Source organism: Corylus avellana, chromosome ca9, assembly GCF_901000735.1.
Source record: "Corylus avellana chromosome ca9, CavTom2PMs-1.0".
NCBI classification, from domain to species: domain Eukaryota; kingdom Viridiplantae; phylum Streptophyta; class Magnoliopsida; order Fagales; family Betulaceae; genus Corylus; species Corylus avellana.
Genome location: NC_081549.1, coordinates 17,568,331 through 17,588,197, shown reverse-complemented (window position 1 = coordinate 17,588,197; position 19,867 = coordinate 17,568,331). Strand labels below are relative to the sequence as shown.

The 19,867-nt window shown below is 41.4% G+C and overlaps 4 protein-coding genes and 1 pseudogene across 5 annotated transcripts; 4 read left to right on the top strand and 1 right to left on the bottom strand.

Moving 5' to 3' along the window:
* Positions 1–141: 141 nt before the first annotated feature.
* Positions 142–3,824, top strand: LOC132161857 (pentatricopeptide repeat-containing protein At3g09650, chloroplastic). Of its 2 annotated transcripts, none has more exons than XM_059572061.1 (2): positions 142–2,568; positions 3,736–3,824. In XM_059572061.1, exon 1 carries the CDS (start codon positions 272–274, stop codon positions 2,549–2,551), a length of 2,280 nt encoding a protein of 759 aa, XP_059428044.1. In that variant the 5' UTR covers positions 142–271; the 3' UTR covers positions 2,552–2,568; positions 3,736–3,824. The 2 variants fall into 2 exon arrangements, with proteins under 2 accessions (XP_059428044.1, XP_059428045.1); XM_059572062.1 differs by having other exon boundaries at positions 3,694–3,765.
* On the top strand, positions 3,703–7,448 carry LOC132162396 (putative disease resistance protein RGA3). The gene is made up of 4 exons (XM_059572630.1): positions 3,703–5,388; positions 5,780–6,079; positions 6,485–6,733; positions 6,819–7,448. Exons 1-4 carry the CDS (start codon positions 3,703–3,705, stop codon positions 7,446–7,448), a joined length of 2,865 nt encoding a protein of 954 aa, XP_059428613.1.
* Positions 5,535–16,200, top strand: LOC132162055 (dnaJ protein ERDJ3A-like; annotated as a pseudogene).
* On the top strand, positions 10,353–11,114 carry LOC132162395 (uncharacterized). The gene has a single exon (XM_059572629.1). The coding sequence runs from the start codon at positions 10,353–10,355 to the stop codon at positions 11,112–11,114; it is 762 nt and encodes a 253-aa protein (XP_059428612.1).
* LOC132162394 (receptor-like protein 47) lies at positions 15,365–17,883 on the bottom strand. Its single transcript, XM_059572628.1, has 4 exons — positions 17,486–17,883; positions 17,246–17,337; positions 16,881–17,127; positions 15,365–16,553 (listed from the first exon to the last, which is right to left on the bottom strand). Exons 1-4 carry the CDS (start codon positions 17,881–17,883, stop codon positions 15,365–15,367), a joined length of 1,926 nt encoding a protein of 641 aa, XP_059428611.1.
* Positions 17,884–19,867: the final 1,984 nt, after the last annotated feature.

Here is a 19,867-nt window from a genome sequence, read left to right as displayed (position 1 = left end):
TGTATTCTATATCCACGTGTCGTGGAAAGTAAATAATTCAACTGTAACAAGCAAGAAAAAAAAAAAAAAAAAAAAAAAATCCTGATCCAACTGCAAAAATAGTCTAGCAGCCGGAATGAGAGGACAGAACACTCTCGACGTAGTACACTGTCTTCCACCCACGAACCTGCAACGGTCTCTTTCTCTCTCTCTCAGTTATCTTCTTCTCCTTGAAGAGCTTTCCTCTCCTCCCATCCTTTCCCACTCCTTTTTGCTCCCAAATGGACAAGCCATGAACCCTAAACTACCACAACCGCTTCCACCAACCTCCTCCTCTTCATCAAATTCCTACTCATTCCCACTAACCCATACCCTCTATCTCCACTGGGCCTCTCCTCCGCCCTCCTCCTCCACCGCTATCACCACCACGTCCAAATCCTCGCGCTCATTTCTTGTGCACGCCGCAACGAACCACACCAGCCCAACAGACCTCTCTCTCACAGCCGCCGCCGCCACCGAACCGGCCAATTCTTTAGACCAAACACTCCTCGCTCTCCTCCGTCAAAGGAAAACAGAGGACGCCTGGATAGCCTACACCCAGTGCACTCACCTTCCGAGCCCCACTTGCCTTAGCCGCTTGGTCTCCCAGTTGTCCTACCTAAACACCCAAGTGGGCCTCACGCGCGCCCAGTCCATCATCACCCGCCTCCGCCACGAGCGCCAGCTCCACCGCCTCGATGCTAATTCCCTCGGCCTCCTCGCCGTGGCGGCCGCCAAGGCCGGCCACACGCTCTACGCCACCTCCATCGTCAAGTCCATGCTCCGCTCCGGTTATCTCCCCCACGTCAAGGCGTGGAGCGCCGTCGTTAGCCGCCTCGCGGCTTCCGGCGATGACGGCCCCACCGAAGCGCTCAAGCTGTTCAATTCGGTGACACGGCGGGTCCGCCGATTCGCAGACCCCACCATAGTTGCCGACTCGCGGCCCGACACGGCTGCTTACAACGCTGTGCTCAATGCCTGTGCTAATGTTGGCGATACTAAGCGGTTCCTGCAATTGTTTGATGAAATGCCTGAGTTTAGCGCTGAGCCGGATGTACTAACTTACAACGTTATGATTAAGCTGTGTGCTAGAGCTGACAGGAAAGATTTGCTGGTCTTTGTATTGGAGAGGATTCTTGAGAAGAGAATTCCCTTGTGTATGACAACGTTGCATTCACTTGTTGCGGCTTATGTTGGTTTCAGTGATTTGCAAACGGCGGAGAATATGGTTCAAGCAATGAGGGAAGGTCGGAGGGATCTTTGCAGGATTCTCAGGGAGAATTCGAGTCAGGAGGATGGAGATGAAGATGGGGATAGAGATAGAGATGGGCATGGAGATGTGTTTACGAAGTTGCTTCCCAATAGTATCGAGTTGGGTAACTCTGAGCCGCCACTGTTGCCAAAAGCATATGCTCCTAACTCTAGAATTTATACAACTCTTATGAAAGGTTATATGATGTCTGGCCGTGTCACCGACACGGTCCGAATGCTTGAGGCAATGCGGCGGCAGGACGATAGTGCTAGTCATCCTGATCATGTAACATATACAACTGTTATTTCAGCAATGGTAAAGGCAGGGTTGATGGACCGGGCACGCCAAGTGCTTGCCGAAATGACAAGAATTGGTGTACCTGCAAATCGGATTACTTACAATATACTCCTCAAGGGCTACTGCGAGCAACTGAAGATAGACAAGGCAAAGGAGCTGCTTAGGGACATGGCTGATGATTCAGGAATTGAGCCTGATGTGGTGTCCTATAACATCTTGATTGATGGGTGTATACTGGTTGATGACAGTGCCGGGGCTCTTGCATTCTTCAATGAGATGCGAGCAAAAGGAATAGCTCCCACGAAGATTAGTTATACCACTTTGATGAAAGCTTTTGCCTTGTCGGGTCAACCAAAGCTGGCTAACAAGGTGTTTGATGAGATGCTCAGTGATGCTCGAGTGAAGGTTGATTTAGTTGCCTGGAATATGTTGGTTGAAGGCTATTGTAGACTGGGATTGCTTGAAGCAGCAAAGAAAATCATTGAGAGAATGAAAGAAAATGGGCTTTACCCCAATGTGGCTACTTATGGCAGTCTAGCCAATGCAATTGCATTGGCTAGAAAACCAGGAGAGGCACTTCTGCTTTGGAACGAGGTAAAGGAGAGATGTAGGGCAAAAAAGGAAGGAGTGAATTGCGATTCTTCACCTACACCTCCACCATTGAAACCAGATGAAGGGCTTTTGGATACTTTGGCTGATATCTGTGTGAGAGCCGCTTTCTTTAGAAAAGCTTTAGAAATAGTGGCTTGTATGGAAGAGTATGGGATACCACCAAACAAGACCAAGTATACAAGAATCTATGTGGAAATGCATTCAAGGATGTTTACTAGCAAGCATGCATCAAAGGCCAGGCAGGACAGAAGGATTGAGAGGAAGAGGGCAGCTGAGGCTTTCAAATTTTGGCTGGGGTTGCCTAATTCTTATTATGGGAGTGAGTGGCGGTTAGAACCTATTGATGGAGATCAAGATGCTTCTGAATTCTGATTCAGTTTAACCCCTTGGTATGTTACTGTATATCGTATTACTGGGTTTGGAATATCCCACCAAAACTGAAAAAGAAAAAAAAAGAAAGCCAATATAAGTTTTGATGTATTTATTCAATTTGGATCTGAATATTATGAAGCCTGAATTTTAGATGTAAAAGATTGTTTTGACTATTTAGTGCACGAATTGTCTCCTTTGTCACCTAACTCATGAGATTATCTGCAAATCTTTCCACGAATTAAACAATTAAAACAGTTTAAACCAGGAAATAGACAATCATGCATATGTGATGAAAACGCATTCGTAGTGATCCCCTTTTTTCATCTCCAGGTCACCACACGAAGAATATTTGTGTTTATCAAGAATTTTGTGGCACTGAAAAATTGAAAATCATCTTTTGGATCAGTACTTAAAAAAAAAAAAAAAAAATCAATGATTGATTTTTATTGTCTCATCATTCTAGTTGTATAATAGTTTACTAAATAGCATTACTCTTACTCTATGCCAATTAGGGAAAAAAAACATTGTTCTTGCATAATAATAATAAAATAAAAAAATGTTTTGTCTGGAAGCTAGGAGACATACCTTGGTTTTAAGGTATCCTTTTGTTGCCGTTTCTGAAGCAGCCATCTTCCAAGTAAAGACAAAAAAAATGGCATTGATTTATCAGCTATTTTGCAAAGCAGAGGAAGTAACAAACGCAATTTCGCATCCTTCAAGGCATAGTAGTAGTTGCATCCCAATGAATGGGGAGAGCAGATGAGAACAATTTTATGGGTAACATTCAGCAGATTCTCTTCCTGCGTATGTATCTATGGTACCATAGTTATTAAGGTTGTCTACTTGTCTTATAGTTTGTAAGGTTGTCTACCTGTCTTATAGTTTTTAAGGTTGTCTACTTGTCTTATTGGCTTCTCTTGCTATAGAATATTTGCATCTGCTCCCTTATGCAAATACACATAAATGCAGGATGATCCGGCAAAAGGAATATATTATGTTTGTTTATTATTTTTATATTTTCAAAGAAGAAATATTCTTTCTAAGCTAGCTGTTCCTTATATATTTCACTGGTGTGGTATTCTAGTATACGAACTACAAACACTGAATTCCTCATTCTCCAACACCTCTGATTTTCTCTACAGAACACAGAAATGATGGAAATGGCCTTATCTTCACTTCTACAGGTACTATTTGATAGACTAGCTTCCCCAGCTATAGCACAGCTTCGGGATCTCTGTGGCCTTAAGCAGAATTTTGAGAAGCTACTGCAGTCGCTGCCGATGATTCAAGCTTTGCTTGAAGATGCAGAAGAGCGACAAGAGACAGATAGTATTGTGAAGAAATGGCTGTCAAAGCTCAAAGGCGCAGCTTATGATGCTGAGGATTTATTGGATGAGCTTGCATCAGAAATCATGCTATGTGAGATGAGCAGTAGCATTGGAGATCAGGTACGCAGCTTTCTTCTGCCTTTTCACCCTTCCAAAGATCTCTTTCATATTGCTTGTCATCAACTTCCAGAAATGCTTGTGGCCTTAGATGAGATTATTGAGAAGGGTTTCAGCTTAAATTTGACACAAAAGGTTCATAATACGCTTTCTGAGAGCTCAATTAGCTATAGAGAGACTATCTCTTTAGTGATTGAATCTGAGGTGTATGGAAGAAGGGAAGATAAAGAAAAGATTATAGAGCTTCTGCATACCACCAGCAATGGGAAAAACAGAGGAGATGTTCCAATCATTCCAATTGTTGGAATAGGAGGCCTAGGCAAGACAACATTAGCTCAATTGGTCTACGGTGATGCTGGTTTGATGGGGTGCTTTGATATGAAAATATGGGTGTATGTTTCTAATGATTTTGAAATTAAAATGATTATTACAGCCATTATAGAGTCTGTAACACTGAGGAAATGTGAATTTACAAATTTGGATATACTTTCTCGTAAGCTGCAGGAAACTTTATGTGGGAAGAGGTATCTACTGGTTTTGGATGATGTATGGAATGAAGATCAATATAAATGGCAAAGATTTCAAACTTTACTAAAAGGTTGTGTGAAAGGAAGCAAGATAATAGTCACCGCTCGAAGTGACAAAGTTGCATCAATAGTAGGAACTTTCTCCTATCATCTCAAGGGCTTGGCTGAGGATGATTCTTGGGCTTTGTTCAAGCAGTACGCTTTTGGTCAGGGAGAAGAGGAAGGTCATCCTAACTTGTTGCCAATTGGAAAACAAATTGTTAAGAAATGTGGAGGCGTGCCGCTAGCAGCACGGACCCTGGGAGGTTTATTGCGCGACAGAAGAGAGGAGAGTTACTGGTTGGATGTGAAAGAGAGTGAACTTTGGGAAATGGATGATGGCCAAAGTGAAATTTTGCCGACCCTAAGATTGAGTTATAGTCTGTTGCGACCATATCTGAAACGATGCTTTGCATACTGTTCGCTGTTTCCAAAAAGTTATGAGTTCAAGAAGGAGAAGTTAATCCATCTTTGGATGGCAGAAGGCTTGATTCTAGCAAATAAAGAACGTAGGCCATTAGAGGACATTGGAAATGATTATTTCAATCAACTATTGTGCCTGTCCTTCTTTCAGGAAGTTAAGGAAAGTAAAGATGATGGCATGAAAGTTTACAGAATGCATGATCTCATTCATGATCTTGCCCAAGCTGTTGCTGGGGATGAATTCTTGAAACTAGAGCATGCCCCTACTCCAAGCAATCTTGCAAAAACTCGTCACTCATCAATACTTTCCAATTTTCAATCATCTATAATCCCACTAGCCTTGCTGACAGCAAAACGTCTCAGAACCTTGCTTTTGTTGTCTCCTGGAGTCAGCTCTGGGGAGGTTCGTTCTTTTTCACCCACTGATTTCATGTACTTGAGGGTGCTAGATCTAAGTTGTTGTGGAATCAAAAGTGTAACGACCCAGGGAAAAGCGCTAGCCACATCTGCGCTATTACCCCCAAAAGGACTAGTCAATTTGGAGTTTCTCTAGAATTCATTATAAAGCCTAGTTTCACCTAGTAACTAGGCAATGTGGGACTTAGCACCCATGACTATCTTTATAAACTACTCACTCTATGTGGGCTTCTTCTCATCTTCCCAATATGGGACCTGGTGTTACAAAAAGATTGCCGACATTGATAGGGAATTTGATCCATTTGAGATTCCTTGACCTCTCCAACTCTTCAATACAAGAACTCCCTGACACAATCTGTGACCTCTTGAATTTGCAGACACTGAACCTCTCAGGTTGCTACCAACTTCTGAAGCTGCCTGATAGCATGGGAAAGTTGATTAACCTAAGACACCTTAAAATATCTGGATGCGTAAGATTGACCCATATGCCAACCAGGATTGGAAAGTTGGTTCACGTTCAGACATGGCCGATATACATTGTGGGCAGGGGAATTGGGGAAAGCATTGCAGAACTCAGCTGTCTAAACCTAAGGGGTGGACTTAACATTAAATGCTTGGAGAATGTGAATGATGCAGAAGAAGCAAAGACTGCTAATTTGAAAGCGAAGCACCTTCACGTTTTGGGATTATTTTGGGGAGATGATAATGGGAACACGAGATAGGAAAATGACACTGAAAGCCTACACTCAACAGGTTCGTCATGTGGAGATGATAGTGATGCTCGCTTAAGAGAAATGGAAGATATTCTAGAATGCCTTGAACCACATCCAAATCTTAAAAAGCTTTTCATCAAAGGGTATCCGGGCATCAGGTATTGAAGTTTAACACATAATTGATTTTTGTATTGGCTCTCTCAATCGTAGAGACCTTCCTTGCATTGTATAAATAGGTTTCATAATTAGATTACAAACACATTACTGAAGTCTTATTAATTGGACGTTCTGCTTTAGTGGACTTTGTTTTAGTTGCTGATGTAATTGTAGTAGGATTAGAACTCACTTCTTCTTGTGTGCTTACATCAGGTTTCCAAATTGGCTTCTTCCAAGTTTGACTGGGGTTGTACTGACCAATTCAAAGGATGTAAAGCTTTACCCACCCTTGGGCAGCTTCCATTTCTTAAGAATCTATACCTGCAAGCAATGGAAGGCATTGAGTGCATTGGCCAAGACTTCTATGGCAGAGACATCCAGGCGCCATTCTCTTCTCTCAAAGAACTAACCCTCAGAGATTTTCCAAAGTTGAAAGAATGGTGTGGCAGTAATGGCAAACAAGTATTCCCTTGCCTGGAAAAACTAACTGTAAATAAATGTCCAAACCTGACTTCAGCGCCATTCCTTCCATCTCTTCAACATTTAGAGTTGCAATGTTGCAATGTTGCAATGTTGCCATGCATTGCTTATAAAATCCATGGAAAATCTGACCTCACTCTCCATTCTTGTGATTGATGGTTTCCCTGAGTTGCCACTCTTATCAGGAGACCTGCTAAAAAACAATATTCTTCTCACCTCTCTGAAGTTTAGCTCATGCCCTAATCTTTCTTTGCTGCCTTTGGAAATAGAGAATCTCACTGCTCCAACATCACTGACCATAAGTTGGTGTAAGGAGCTTAAATCTTTGCCACAAGGATTGCAAAACCTTAAATTACTGGAGTCTTTGGAAATCAGTGACTGCCATAGACTTAAGTCTTTGCCAGAGGATGGTATTCAAGGTTTGAGCTCCCTAAGAACTTTGTCCATTGAGAACTACGATAAGCTGTCTTCTTTATCAACAGGACTGCAATACCTCAGTGCACTTGAGCACTTGAGCATTATGTACTGCCCAAAATTACCTGCTCTGCCAGATGATTTGCACAACCTCTCAGCGCTTCGAAGTTTGAGCATTTTAAGTTGTCCTAGTCTGGTTTGTCTGCCAGAGGGGCTACCTCATATTAAGACATTGCAAACTTTGGAAATTCGTAGCTGTCCTTGTCTCAGTGATTTTTCTTGATGGGTTTGGAATTTTTCTTTTCATAGGACATTGTCAATTTCAGATTGCAATAATTTGACTTCCCTTCCAGAAGGATTGCTATGTTGCAATACACTCCAGCACCTGTCCGTTCAAGAGTGTCCTAATCTGGAGGAGTGGTGGAAGCATAACAGAAGTATGGACGGGCAGAAGACAGCTCACATCTCACACATATACATTGGGTCACCAGAATTCAGGAAATAAACTTGAGAGCAGGCAAATATTCAGGTTAAACAAGAACTTTCCTTCTGATATGTCATTGATGTTTTGACTTCTGGACACTTTCTTCAGTGTCGCACTTCATAGTATACCTTCAAACTTTAATTTTGAATATAATAATTTTATTTTCTACCCTGAAACTGAAGAATTTTTCAAGTCCTTGTTCTAATAGCTATGAGAAACAACGGGAGAAATTACATTCCCATCTAGTGCTAGTACTGCCCCAGTTTTGTGAACTAACTGGAACAAATAGGCTTAAAACACAATAAAAAGTCCCAACTAGTCATAAAAATATACAAGCAGCTAAAATTTTGAGGTTGCATATGATAGTATCATGAGTTTTGTGAGACGATGTAGATCATTTTTAATGTCAATTGATCTACAAAATGGTTGTGTCCTTGATGATTGGTATTACACTATCTTTAGTCCAGAAAAAGTTATGTTGCCCTAAAATTTCTTGTGGCTTAAACAGTCACAATCTTTCTTGGTAAAAGGCCCATTTTCTACAGAAAGGATGAAGGATAACCGTATATACGTACGTATACGTCCTAAAATACTATCCAAAAAAATTAATGACGACCCAAATCTTTATTTATTTTTGTATATTTATATAAAAACTGAATGAAAGAGTTGGTGTGAATCGATCCAAATTGAAGAAAGAATCGAATATTTATTAATCAAATTAGTTATTCCATTATAGTCTGATAGATGTTTTGAAGAACTAATTAATCGGACAAGAATAAAGATAGAGTAATCTACACTTCTAACGTACATTATTATCGAAAAGTAAATTGTTGCATGAAATAAAGGCTAGGTTTTCATAATCTTACCCTTGGTGGTGTTGAGATATATATATATATATATACTATCCATTATCTTTATTATGCTTTGAAAGTGCAAGCATATATATATATATATATATATATATATATATACTTTCAAAGCATAATAAAGATAATGGATAGTATAGACAGAGGGTTTACAACCTAGAGAAGTTCTTCATTCTCTCATAGCATCCCTGTCTAGCTTTTCATATTTAATATTTCTCTAAATTTTTAACAAAATTCATAAAAAAACATCTTTTATCAAACTCTTTAATCAAAATTAAATTTAACATTTGTTTTAACTTCTCTCCAAATATAAAGACATCAAAAGCAAAAGCCATTTATTTTTTAATATTATTTTGGTTGTTGGGGTGGTATTTTGGTAAATCTCTCACATAGAATCAAAGTGAGTGAGTTTCATGGTAGTTACATTTATTTACTGTTGGGCCATGGATCAGCTCTTAAAGCCCAACGGGTCCCAAACCCGATCTAAGCTAAAACAGAATACCCGACAAGGCCTCGGACAAGCTTTCTCCGAGGAGGCTTCGTAAACCAAGAAGGTCTCGGACACGAATCCGAGACTACTCCTCGGTAGGTATCGGATGCTGAATCCGAGATGCAACTTGAAAGCAAATAGTCAAGAGCCAAGGGTGAAACTATCATTTTACAACTATGGATATGCAAGTATTCAAACTGGTCCCAGTAAATGTTATCTCACATTCAAAAAAGCTCTTTACAGCATAGAAGCTTATCTACCTACAAACAATCCCTACACAAGCGGGATAAAGCTGTTATTCAAATTCAAAAGGTTATTTAACTCAAAATCTTATCACTTTGTCCCAGGATTCTTACCCTAATCAAATAACTGTGAAACAGATATTTAGGGATAGGGATCCCGAGACGTGCAGGAAACAAATTCCACTCCATGCCTATAAATACAAGTCCCGATTTCCATCAAGGGTAAGCGCAATCTTAGCTTTGAAAACTTTGGTTGCTTAGACATTCTTTCTTCACGTTCTGACTTAGGCATCGAAGCTCCCCTGCCGGGACACCACCGGGGGCTCTAATCCTGTTTGTTCTTTTTTGTGTGTAGCTGGAAGTGTCTATAAGTTGTCAGCACCACCTCTAGGCGTGCCACGTCACCATCTCAGAAAACTGTGCATCAACAGTTTGGCGCCGTTTGTGGGAACTTCATCGAGTTTTCATTTGATCAATTCTCATTATTTCGGTATGGTGACTACACGCTCCCATTCTCTATCGGTGTGTCAGCCTGACATACCTCGCGCGGCTACTGGAGCGCCTCCTGATTTAGCTGGGTTCATGAAGTGGATGACTGAATCCATGAAGGCTTTGCAGAAGCAGAATGAAGATCTCGCCACTAGGCTCACGGTTACTGAAGGCCGAAATAGCCAAAGGGATCAAGAACGGGAAGAAAGGAGGACCAAAAGACACGAGGATAGGCGCGAGAACGAGAGATGCGCTGAAATCCGTAGGGGGAAGAGGCCTCGAGGTTCCGATCATGAAGATGATGTGAGTTCAGTTCAAGCCAGCCATCACACGACCGTCCAGAATGAAGAAGACAGTCAGAGGGCGAATCCCGAGAGGTCTCGTCATACTAGATCTCGACGAGAGCAGTCTCCCCGCCAGGAGGATCATCGCACTGAAGGGCATAGCGAGAGCAACGTTAGTGCTGATTTGCAGGATCTTAAAAGAAAGTATGAAGAGATGGCTCTCCTGATAGCCAATGGTGGAGATCAGTCCATTGCAGGGGAGCTCATGGAGAACACGAACCTGCCCTTCACTCCTCGAGTCATGAATTTTTCCCCTCCCTGACAAATTTAAGATGCCCCGAGTTAATACCTATGATGGCACCGGGGATCCAACAAACCTTATGGAGAGTCTTCATGCGCATTTCATCCTTCATGGTACCCCGGACGAAATTTCATGTAGGGCTTTTCCCTCAACTTTGGCTGGAGTAGCTAAAGATTGGTTCGGGAGGCTCCCAGCCAGTTCAATAGATAATTTCAAAACTCTGGGGCGGCTCTTCTTAAGTCAATTCTTGGCTACCCGAAAGAGGAAGAAGAATCCGGCCAAATTGCTATCCCTTGTTCAGGGGAAGGAGGAGTCGTTGAAGGAATTCATGCTCAGGTTTAACCAGGAGAAGCTGATGATTGAAAACCCGAATGAGCAGACAGTACTTGATGCTTTGATGCATGGGGTAAGGGCTGAAGGACCGTTGATGGCGGAGCTGTCGAAAAGTTCTAAGTTAATAACTCTCAGCCAATTCATGAAGAAGGCTAATGAATACATTAATCAAGAAGAAACTGTCAAAGCTCTCATGAAGTCTCAAAGGGAAGAAATCGAAGCCAAGAGTGGTATTGCTAAGGTAGCACCAGCTAGTGTTGAAAAGAAAGGCGAGAAGAATGTGAAGAAATCAGGGAAGGCGGTCCCGTCATACCCAAGGATGGACCCTCAGAAATTGCAAAGCCCGAAGTTCACTCCACTGAATACTAGCATGACTAAGGTATTCATGGAGATTAGGAGGGATCCTACCTTCAAATGGCCAAGTAAGTTGAAAGGCGACCCTAAGAGGCGTGACCCTTAGAAATACTGTGAGTATCATCATGACCATAGTCACTTAACCGAAGAATGTATAACTTTACAGCAAGAGATTGAGAATCACATCAGAAACGGGAAGTTGGTGAAATTCCTGGCCATTTGAGGGATCCTGCCTTCAAATGGCCAAGTAAGTTAAAAGGCGACCCTAAGAGGCGTGACCCTCAGAAATACTGCGAGTATCATCGTGACCATGGTCACTTAACCGAAGAATGTTACTTGAAGGAAACCGAGAAGCTCCTAGAAACCGAGAAGTAAGGCCGAGGGAAGATCAGTATGTTGAACCGATACACAATCAACAGGCAGAACCAAGATGGGATCGGGATGCCCATCAGCCTCGGCATCAGGATGTAATAAGGGAAATCCACACTATCTCAGGAGGAATAGCTGGTGGAGGAAGTTCTAGTTCATCTAGAAAAGCTTATGCAAGAAGAACGAAGGCTGATGATGAAGTGTTGTCGATAGGAAGACCTTCAAAAGTTGCGAAGAAGGAGGTCATGACTATATCCTTCTTTGAAGAAGATGCTAGGGGGGTAATATTTCCCCACGATGATGCGTTAGTAGTTACGTTAACGATTGCCAACCATAAAATTCACTGAGTCTTGGTGGATAATGGTAGTTCGGCTGATATTTTATACTGGCCGGTCTTCAAACAGATGGGTGTTGACTGAAACAAGATCCAACTGTTTGACTCGCCGTTAGTAGGGTTTGCTGGAGAACAAGTCCAGCCAATGGGACTCATATCCCTCCCGGTTACAGTGGGGACAGCTTCTAGGCAGTCTACAACCATGGTGGACTTTTTGGTGATCGATCGACCGTCTGCTTACAGTGCAATCATTGGTCGACCATCCCTTAATAAGTTAAGGGCTTTCTACTTACCATTTGATGATGAAATTTCCTACGGAGGAAGGAGTCGGAGAGGTGAGAGGGGATCAAACCGCAACAAGGAAATGTTATAACATTTCCCTCAAGAAAGCAGACCTTGCTCTGTTGACGGTCGGCGTGGTGGGTAGCCGAAGCAAAGATCCCCTAAATGGAGAACTTGCCGAGCCCTTGGAAGACGTGGAGTTGGGAGAAGGAAAAGTAGTGAAGATAGGAACACAGCTCACCTCGGGAATCTGAGATGCTCTCGTAACCTTTCTCCAAGGAAACATGGAGGTATTTGTGTGGACTCATGAAGATATGCTGGTAATCAGTCCCGATGACATTCTCCACCAACTCGATGTGGACCCAAGCATGAAGCCAGTGAGGCAGAAGCGAAGAAAGTTTGCCCCCGAGCAGAATATGGCCATCGCCAAGGAAGTAGAGAAGTTGCTCAAGGCTCGGTTTATAGAGGAGGTATATTATCCTGATTGGTTGGCCAATGTGGTACTGGTCAAAAAATCTAACGGAAAATGGAGAATGTGCGTGGACTTTACAGACCTCAACAAAGCATGCCCAAAAGAGAGCTTTCCTCTGCCACACATTGATGCGTTGGTAGATCAAAAGAATACCAACCGAGGAGACCCCGTATGCTTTGGCTTTCGGGACTGAGGCAGTCATACCAGCCGAGGTAGGCTCAGGTAGCTACCGAGTCAAGACCTTCCATCCCGCGACTAGTGATGAAGGTCTCAAACTACACTTGGACTTGTTACAAGAGAAACGAGACCAGGCCCAAGTAACCATGGCGGCATACCAGGAGAAAGTGGCTCGATATTTTAATAAAAAGGTCAAGCATAGAAGCTTCAAGATCGGGGACCTGGTTTTGCGCAAGACCACCATTGCCACCAAAAATCCTGCTGAAGAAAAATTAGCTCCAAACTGGAAAGGATCCTATAGAGTGACTGTGCAAACAGGGGTAATTTGAAGATCTCAAAAAGTATTTTGCTGAAAACTATTAATTTTGAGAAGTAGTATTTATGAGAACAGGCTAAGCATTGTCATGTTTTGCCTTTTTGTTTAGTAAGAAGCTACGCGTCATCCCACTTAAACATTGGGTCGCTGAGTTTTGTGAAGAACATGGATCAGCTTTAAAACCCTGAGATTCATAGTTTGGTTTCAAAAAATCTGCTTAGAATTGCATCGTTTGGAAAGGTTTTTGAGTGAATGCATCTGGTTTAGGATAAATGCATTAGTTTGTATTTATGTATATGTATATAGATTACAACATTATAACACACACATGTAGGCAAACCTTCATTGAGACATGCATACATACACATATATATATTATAGGTTTGTCACTCACGGTGATTCCTATTATTTTTTCTAGGCTCTCTCTTCAATATCACCCACAAGAACAAAAATAAGGGTGCTCAAGAGAAGTTTGCTGAAATTAATAATGGTATGGTAATTTCTTATTTCTTTTCTGTTGAGGTGCTTCTTTTTAAATAATTTTTTTGAGTCTATTTACATATCCACTATTATTGCTTGTAGCATATAGAACATCTGGATTTGGAGACGAGTACCCTTGTTTTCATCATAATAACAATTTACATTTTTTTTTCTGTTGAAATTTATGACCAATAAGTGACTACAATTTCAATTAGTTTTGGTTCCTGGTGTTCATATCTAGTATTAATCACTGGCTTTTATTTTATTTGATCAAGATTCCGTACTTTTGGATTTTTCTTGTTGGCCATTCTTTCTTTTTGGAAAATATTGACTTTTATCTTCTTGTTTTTTCATCGGCTTACGAGATTTTATCTGATGAAGAAAAGAGAAAAAATTATGATATGTATGGGGATGAGAAGGGAAGCCCTGGATTTGATGCTGGCCATCCTGGGGACAATGATGGATATACTTACTTCACGAGTGGTGGACCTGGACCGGGACACGATCAGTTTAATTTCAGACCAGATGAATGGCAGAGTATGGGTGGACAGGGAGGTTCCAAGTCATTCTCATTTTCCTTTGGTGGCTCTCGCGGTCAAGATTCATTTGGTTTTGGCATGGATGATATTTTTTCCAACTTTTTTTGTGGTGGTAATACCAGAGGTGGTGGGAGTCGGTTTGGTGGTTCAACCAGGTCTCAATCTTCCCCTAGGAGCTCCCCGAAGAGCATCAGAACCATAAATTCACAGGTCTTTGAAAAAGAAATAGCTGACCGGGGAATTACTTGGCTTTTGTTGTCTTACACACCCACATTGAAGGGGAATCAATCCTAGAGGAGGTTGCCAGCTCACTTCAGGGAGCATTAAAGGTACTTATCTGTTTTTATTTGTTGTCTATGATGTATGCTCTGTCCTTTGAATTCCCTTTGATCATTACATATGCTTAATTTTGTATTCCCTCTGATAGGTTGGAAGCATAAATTGTGAAACAGAACTGTCTTTCTGTAAGGTCCTTGGCATATATCCTCGCCGAGAACCCAGGGTGTTTGTGTATTCATATATAGCGAGTGAGAAGGGTTCTCTGGTGGAGTACAATGATGATTTGACTGAAAAATTTGAAATCATTTTGCCAAGAACACTTGCCAAGGTTTTCAAAACGAGTTCACCTGAATCATTTTGAATTTCCCTCTTTGACCACAGAAAAATTACCTAGGGTCATGCTTCTTTCTACCAAAAAGGATACACCCATCATATGGCGAGTTCTCAGTGGGTTGTATCGCAAACGCTTCATTTTCTATGATGCTGAGGTATGTTATGGCTGCCTATTAGCTTATTTACTTATTTTTCTTTTTGTATGGATTTGTATTGGTCTAAACCTGTACTAATTAATGAATTTGATAGGCGTACAGTGTCAGAATTTATTGGAAAGAATGAGATTATATGCTTAAAAGAATGATCACTCTTTCTTGTGTATACTTGGATTGAATGCATTTGTATTGAAACCGTCAATTAGGCTTGGCAGGTTATGTTCCATAGCAAACTGAATCAGATCCTGTCTTATAATGAAAAGGATGCTTGGGCTGTATAAATACTCAAAAAAATACTATGTTTGTGTAGGTTCATGATGTTACTGATCCAACTGTGAGAAAGTTGGAAGTTGATTCACTTCCGGCTATAGTTGGTTGGCTATCAAATGGGGAGAAATTGGCTTTGCATGTGTGCATTCTGCCTTCAAAGGGAAGCCACATAACCCTTTATTTCCTGCATAGGAAGCTTCAGAAAATGTCGCAAATTGCTTGATCATTGGGATTGGCCCCACCAATTGATTGAATGAAAGGTTTAGAACAGAAAGGAAAGTCAGACCAACTGCAAGTTGTACTAGAATCTCCCCCGTAAGCTTGTTCCTTGACAAGTCTAAGGACTCCAACTAAGTCAAGTTTGCGAGAGATGGTGGAATTTGGCCAGTAAGAGCATTGTGCAACAAGTTGAGAACATATAGTGATCTAAGTCCTCCGAATTCTTCCGGTATTGGCCCCTCAAGATTGTTGCAAGAAAAGTCAATTGAGGTGAAGATAGTTAGAATCTTCACCAACTCCATATTTCGACCTTTGGAGGTAACTATTATGGAATCATGATAGTAAAAATGATTGAAACTCAAGAATTCAAATTGGGCCCTATTTTCATTATCTATCATTGGCTTCCAGGCAGAAATTTTTGGAATTTTACCGGTAAAATTGTTTGAAGCTATGTCTACAATTTGAAGCATAGGCCAGGTGGCATTAGGATCCGAACAAACAATGGGCCCGTTAAAGTTGTTAGATCGCAATACAAGAGCGCGCAACATGGACAAGTTCTTCAAGTAACATGGAAAGACATCCTCGATGAGATTGTTCCCCACGTTCAAGACCTCCAACTTTGTGCAATTGGCTAGAGACTTCGGTAATGGTCCTCCTATTAGGTTTCCATTGAGATCTAAAGTTTGTAAATTACAATCGTCTTGAAAGGAATTGGGAATTGAGCCAATAAGTTTGTTTCCCTTTAGATTCCGCACCCCAAGAGTCACACTCTTCTCAATCAAGCATTGGGGTATTTTTCCACTTAAGGAATTATTAGATAGATCTAAAACTTGAAGAAATGTAGCATTGCATATTGATTCAGGGATACTCTCATAAAAGTTATTGCTAGAAAGAAAGAAGAAATAAGCAGAAGTAAAGGAGTCACCAATATTAGCTGGTATTACAGTGTTGAAATGATTCATCAAGAAATCCAAATACCAGGCACGCGGTGGTAGATCTGGGAGTTGTCCTTGGAGCTTGTTTGAACTAAGGTCCAGGACAGCCAAATAAGAAAGATTGGAGAAAAGTCGATCCAGAGTCACCAGCCGGTTGAAAGAGAGATTTAAGTAATCAAGACCACCAAGTTCTCCGAGCCAGTTTGGTATATTTCCGTCAATCTGGTTGTATGAAAGGTCTAGAACGGCTAATTGGGATTGGTATCTCAAGAAATCAGGAAACTTTTTCAACTTGCAAGAAGCCAAACTTATATCGTAAATATGGGGAATGGAAGAGGACAAAGTTGAATTAATTCCATCAGTTCCATTATATTCAATCAATAACCTGTTGAATGAAAGATCAAGAGTTGAAAGATTTCTCAAATGCTAAATCACATTTAGAAGCTGCAAGGAGCCATTGAAGTTGTTTGAAAAAAGGAGGAGGAACTGAAGACGGAGTTCAAAGACAAACATCGGTATTGGCCCTTCCAAGTTGTTGCTACTCAAATCAAGAGCGTCTAGTTGGTAAGAAGAAATGTTGGAAAATTGATTGAGTTGACCACAAAATTGGTGGTTGGAAAGTTGTAAATTTTGCAATTTTGGAAGAGAAAAGAGAGTAACTGGAATACTCCCATTCAGTGAATTGAAACTCAGGTCAAGGCCTACCAGATACCAAAGCTCTCCCCAACGAATGGATGTAATCTGTCCACTTAGATCATTATGAGAAAGTTTTATTTGGGTCAGTTTCTTGGCCGTGCTGAATGATGGAATTGGTCCGATGAATTTGTTCCGTGACACATCCAAATAAAGCAATTGTGTAAGCTTTGCCATTGAGTGTGGCAGTGATCCGCTGAAATTGCAGTGTGAAATATCTATTGTAGAAAACTTTGTAAGGTAACCAATAGAATCTGATATTGTCCCTGAAAAGTTTGTTTTGCTAAGCAACAGAGTGGGAAGAGATCCATTATAAGGAAAATTTGGCAAGGAACCATGAAGTAGTCGATTATAAGAAAAGTCAAGAATCTCTAGTGTTGGTACCTGGAAGATCTTTCTTGGAAATGTGCCTCTCAACCCAGAAGAAGTGAGACGCAGCAACCTCAAATTTGTGAAATTTGCGAAGAACTCTGGAACTGGAGTAGACAAATTGTTATTATCCAGATGGAAATCGAGAGGGACTGAAGCTTCAGTATGGTGGAATCAATAGGGCCTGAAAGATAACAATTTGATAAACTCAACACCCTCAGATTTGGCAGTGAAGATGATAAGGCCTGGCACCACTAATTCCCTCTTGCTGATATGTTTACATCATCAAGAATAAGTTCTACAAGCTCCGTAAGGTTCTGAACCAGCACATTGAGACTTGGATTCTCAAGTTTCAGAACAGGACCTCTCTGGATGAGACTTGGATTCGCAATTTTTAGAAGAGTATCTACCGAGAAGTAATCGGAAGATAAATCAAGAGAAACCAACGTTGTCAAGTGCGAAATTTCAATTGGTATCTGCCCTGAAAAGCCAGCACTTGGTAGGTTTAAATAACTCAAATTCGTCATCTTCTCAAACTCCGATGGAATTTGAGAACCGTTGAAGTTGTTGTGAGCCAAACTCAGGTACTGGAGATTCTGAAGATTGAAGAGGCTGCTTAAGTTATCACGTCCACCGGAGATGGCTTCGTTCATCAGATTGAGACCAATAACACTTCCCTCTGATCAGTTTACACCTTCCCAAGAACAGCAATCGGCACTTTGATTCCACTGAACAAGTTTTTCGAACATGGCAGTGTTGAATGTAAGGTTGTTCTTTAATTGGAGTAACAAGGACCTCTGACTGTCCAAACATTGGCCTGCCACCACAAAGATACTGAAGCTAAGTTGAAGTGAGCAAAGAAGCATCAAGAAAAGCCATGAAGAGAATGGATTTCTCATTGGAGGCAGTAATGAGAGATAGCCACGCAATGAAGAATTGAAAAGTTATGAAACTAATGGTGGGTTCAGGAGGGTGAGGACCGATGAACGTGACCTTTTCGGCCTGTGACTCAAGTCTTGGCCGACCAAAAACCACTCGGATTTGGCACGGGACGAAAACCAAAGGCGTAGAATAGGAAGTAGAAGAAGTAGCGATGGATTTGCTTCATTGGAAATGATGAATGTGCAATCTACGAGTAATTGATGTAAACTGGAATGATATTTATCTAGAGGAAGATGGAGAGAATAGCAATCAGGAACAGTCTTAGGGGTAGCAAAAGTTGTGGGCTTTCCACGAAGCTCAACCATTGGGTTCACTGTTTGCTTTACTTTCCACTAGCCGAGTTATTTGTCCCAATCCACTTTTTTGACTTCGAAAGTCTCCCAAGTCCTAAAATCTCTTTCCGGCCTGTGACTCAAGTCTTGGCCGACCAAAAACCACTGGGATTTGGCACGAGACGGAAACCAAAGGCGTAGAATAGGAAGTAGAAGAAGTAGAGATGGATTTACTTCAATTGGAAATGATGAAAGTGCAATCTACGAGTAACTGATATAAACTTGAATGATATTTATGTAGAGGAAGATGGAGAGAATATCAATCAGGAAAAGTCTAAGGGGTAGCAAAGTTGTGGGCTTTCCACGAAGCTCAACCATTGGGTTCACTATTTGCTTTACTTTCCACTAGCTGTGTTATTTGTCCCAATCCGCTTTTTTGACTTCGAAGTCGCCCAAGTCCTAAAATCTCTTTCCGGCCTATGATTCAGGTCTTGGCCGACCAAAAACCACTGGGATTTGGCACGGGACGGAAACCAAGGGCGTAGAATAGGAAGTAGAAGAAGTAGCGATGGATTTGCTTCAATTGGAAATGATGAAAATGCAATCTACGAGTAACCGATGTAAACTGGAATGATATTTATGTAGAGGAAGATGGAGAGAATAGCAATTAGGAACAGTCTAAGGGGTAGCAAAAGTTGTGGGCTTTCCACGAAGCTCAACCATTGGGTTCACTGCTTGCTTTACTTTCCACTAGCGCGTTATTTGTCCCAATCTGCTTTTTTGACTTCGAAAGTTTCCCAAGTCCTAAAATCTCTTTCCGGCCTATGACTCAAGTCTTGGTCGACCAAAAACCACTGGGATTTGGCATGGGACGGAAACCAAAGGCGTAGAATAGGAAGTAGAAGAAGTAGCGATGGATTTGCTTCAATTGGAAATGATGAAAGTGCAATCTATCAGTAACTGATGTCAACTTGAATGATATTTTTGTAGAGGAAGATGGAGAGAATAGTAATCAAGAGCAGTCTAAGGGGTAGCAAAAGTTATGGGCTTTCCACGAAGCTCAACCATTGGGTTCACTGTTTGCTTTACTTTCCACTAGCCGCGTTATTTGTCCCAATCTGCTTTTTTGACTTCGAAAGTCTCCCAAGTCCTAAAATCTCTTTCCGTCCTGTGACTCAAGTCTTGGCCGACCAAAAACCACTGGGATTTGGCACGGGACGGAAACCGAAGGTGTAGAATAGGAAGTAGAAGAAGTAGCGATGGATTTGCTTCAATTGGAAATGATGAAAGTGCAATCTACGAGTAACTGATGTAAACTGGAATGATATTTATGTAGAGGAAGATGGAGAGAATAGCACTCAGGAACAGCCTAAGGGGTAGCAAAAGTTGTGAGCTTCGTGGAAAGCCCACAACTTTTGCTACC

What these genes read in the sequence shown, in the direction of transcription:
- LOC132162394 (XM_059572628.1), bottom strand. Translation starts at nt 17,883, where the DNA reads ATGAACGAAGCCATCTCCGGTGGACGTGATAACTTAAGCAGCCTCTTC. An exon ending in ATATCAGCAAGAGGGAATTA is followed by an intron (nt 17,338 to 17,485) that starts GTGGTGCCAGGC and finishes TGTCTACTCCAG; the next exon opens with TTCCAGAGTTCTTCGCAAAT. An exon ending in TTCCAAGAAAGATCTTCCAG is followed by an intron (nt 17,128 to 17,245) that starts GTACCAACACTA and finishes CAAACTTTTCAG; the next exon opens with GGACAATATCAGATTCTATT.
- LOC132162395 (XM_059572629.1), top strand. Translation starts at nt 10,353, where the DNA reads ATGCCCCGAGTTAATACCTATGATGGCACCGGGGATCCAACAAACCTT.
- LOC132161857 (XM_059572061.1), top strand. Translation starts at nt 272, where the DNA reads ATGAACCCTAAACTACCACAACCGCTTCCACCAACCTCCTCCTCTTCA.
- LOC132162396 (XM_059572630.1), top strand. Translation starts at nt 3,703, where the DNA reads ATGATGGAAATGGCCTTATCTTCACTTCTACAGGTACTATTTGATAGA. An exon ending in TGAAAGCGAAGCACCTTCAC is followed by an intron (nt 6,080 to 6,484) that starts GTTTTGGGATTA and finishes TGCTTACATCAG; the next exon opens with GTTTCCAAATTGGCTTCTTC. An exon ending in GTGGCAGTAATGGCAAACAA is followed by an intron (nt 6,734 to 6,818) that starts GTATTCCCTTGC and finishes TTCAACATTTAG; the next exon opens with AGTTGCAATGTTGCAATGTT.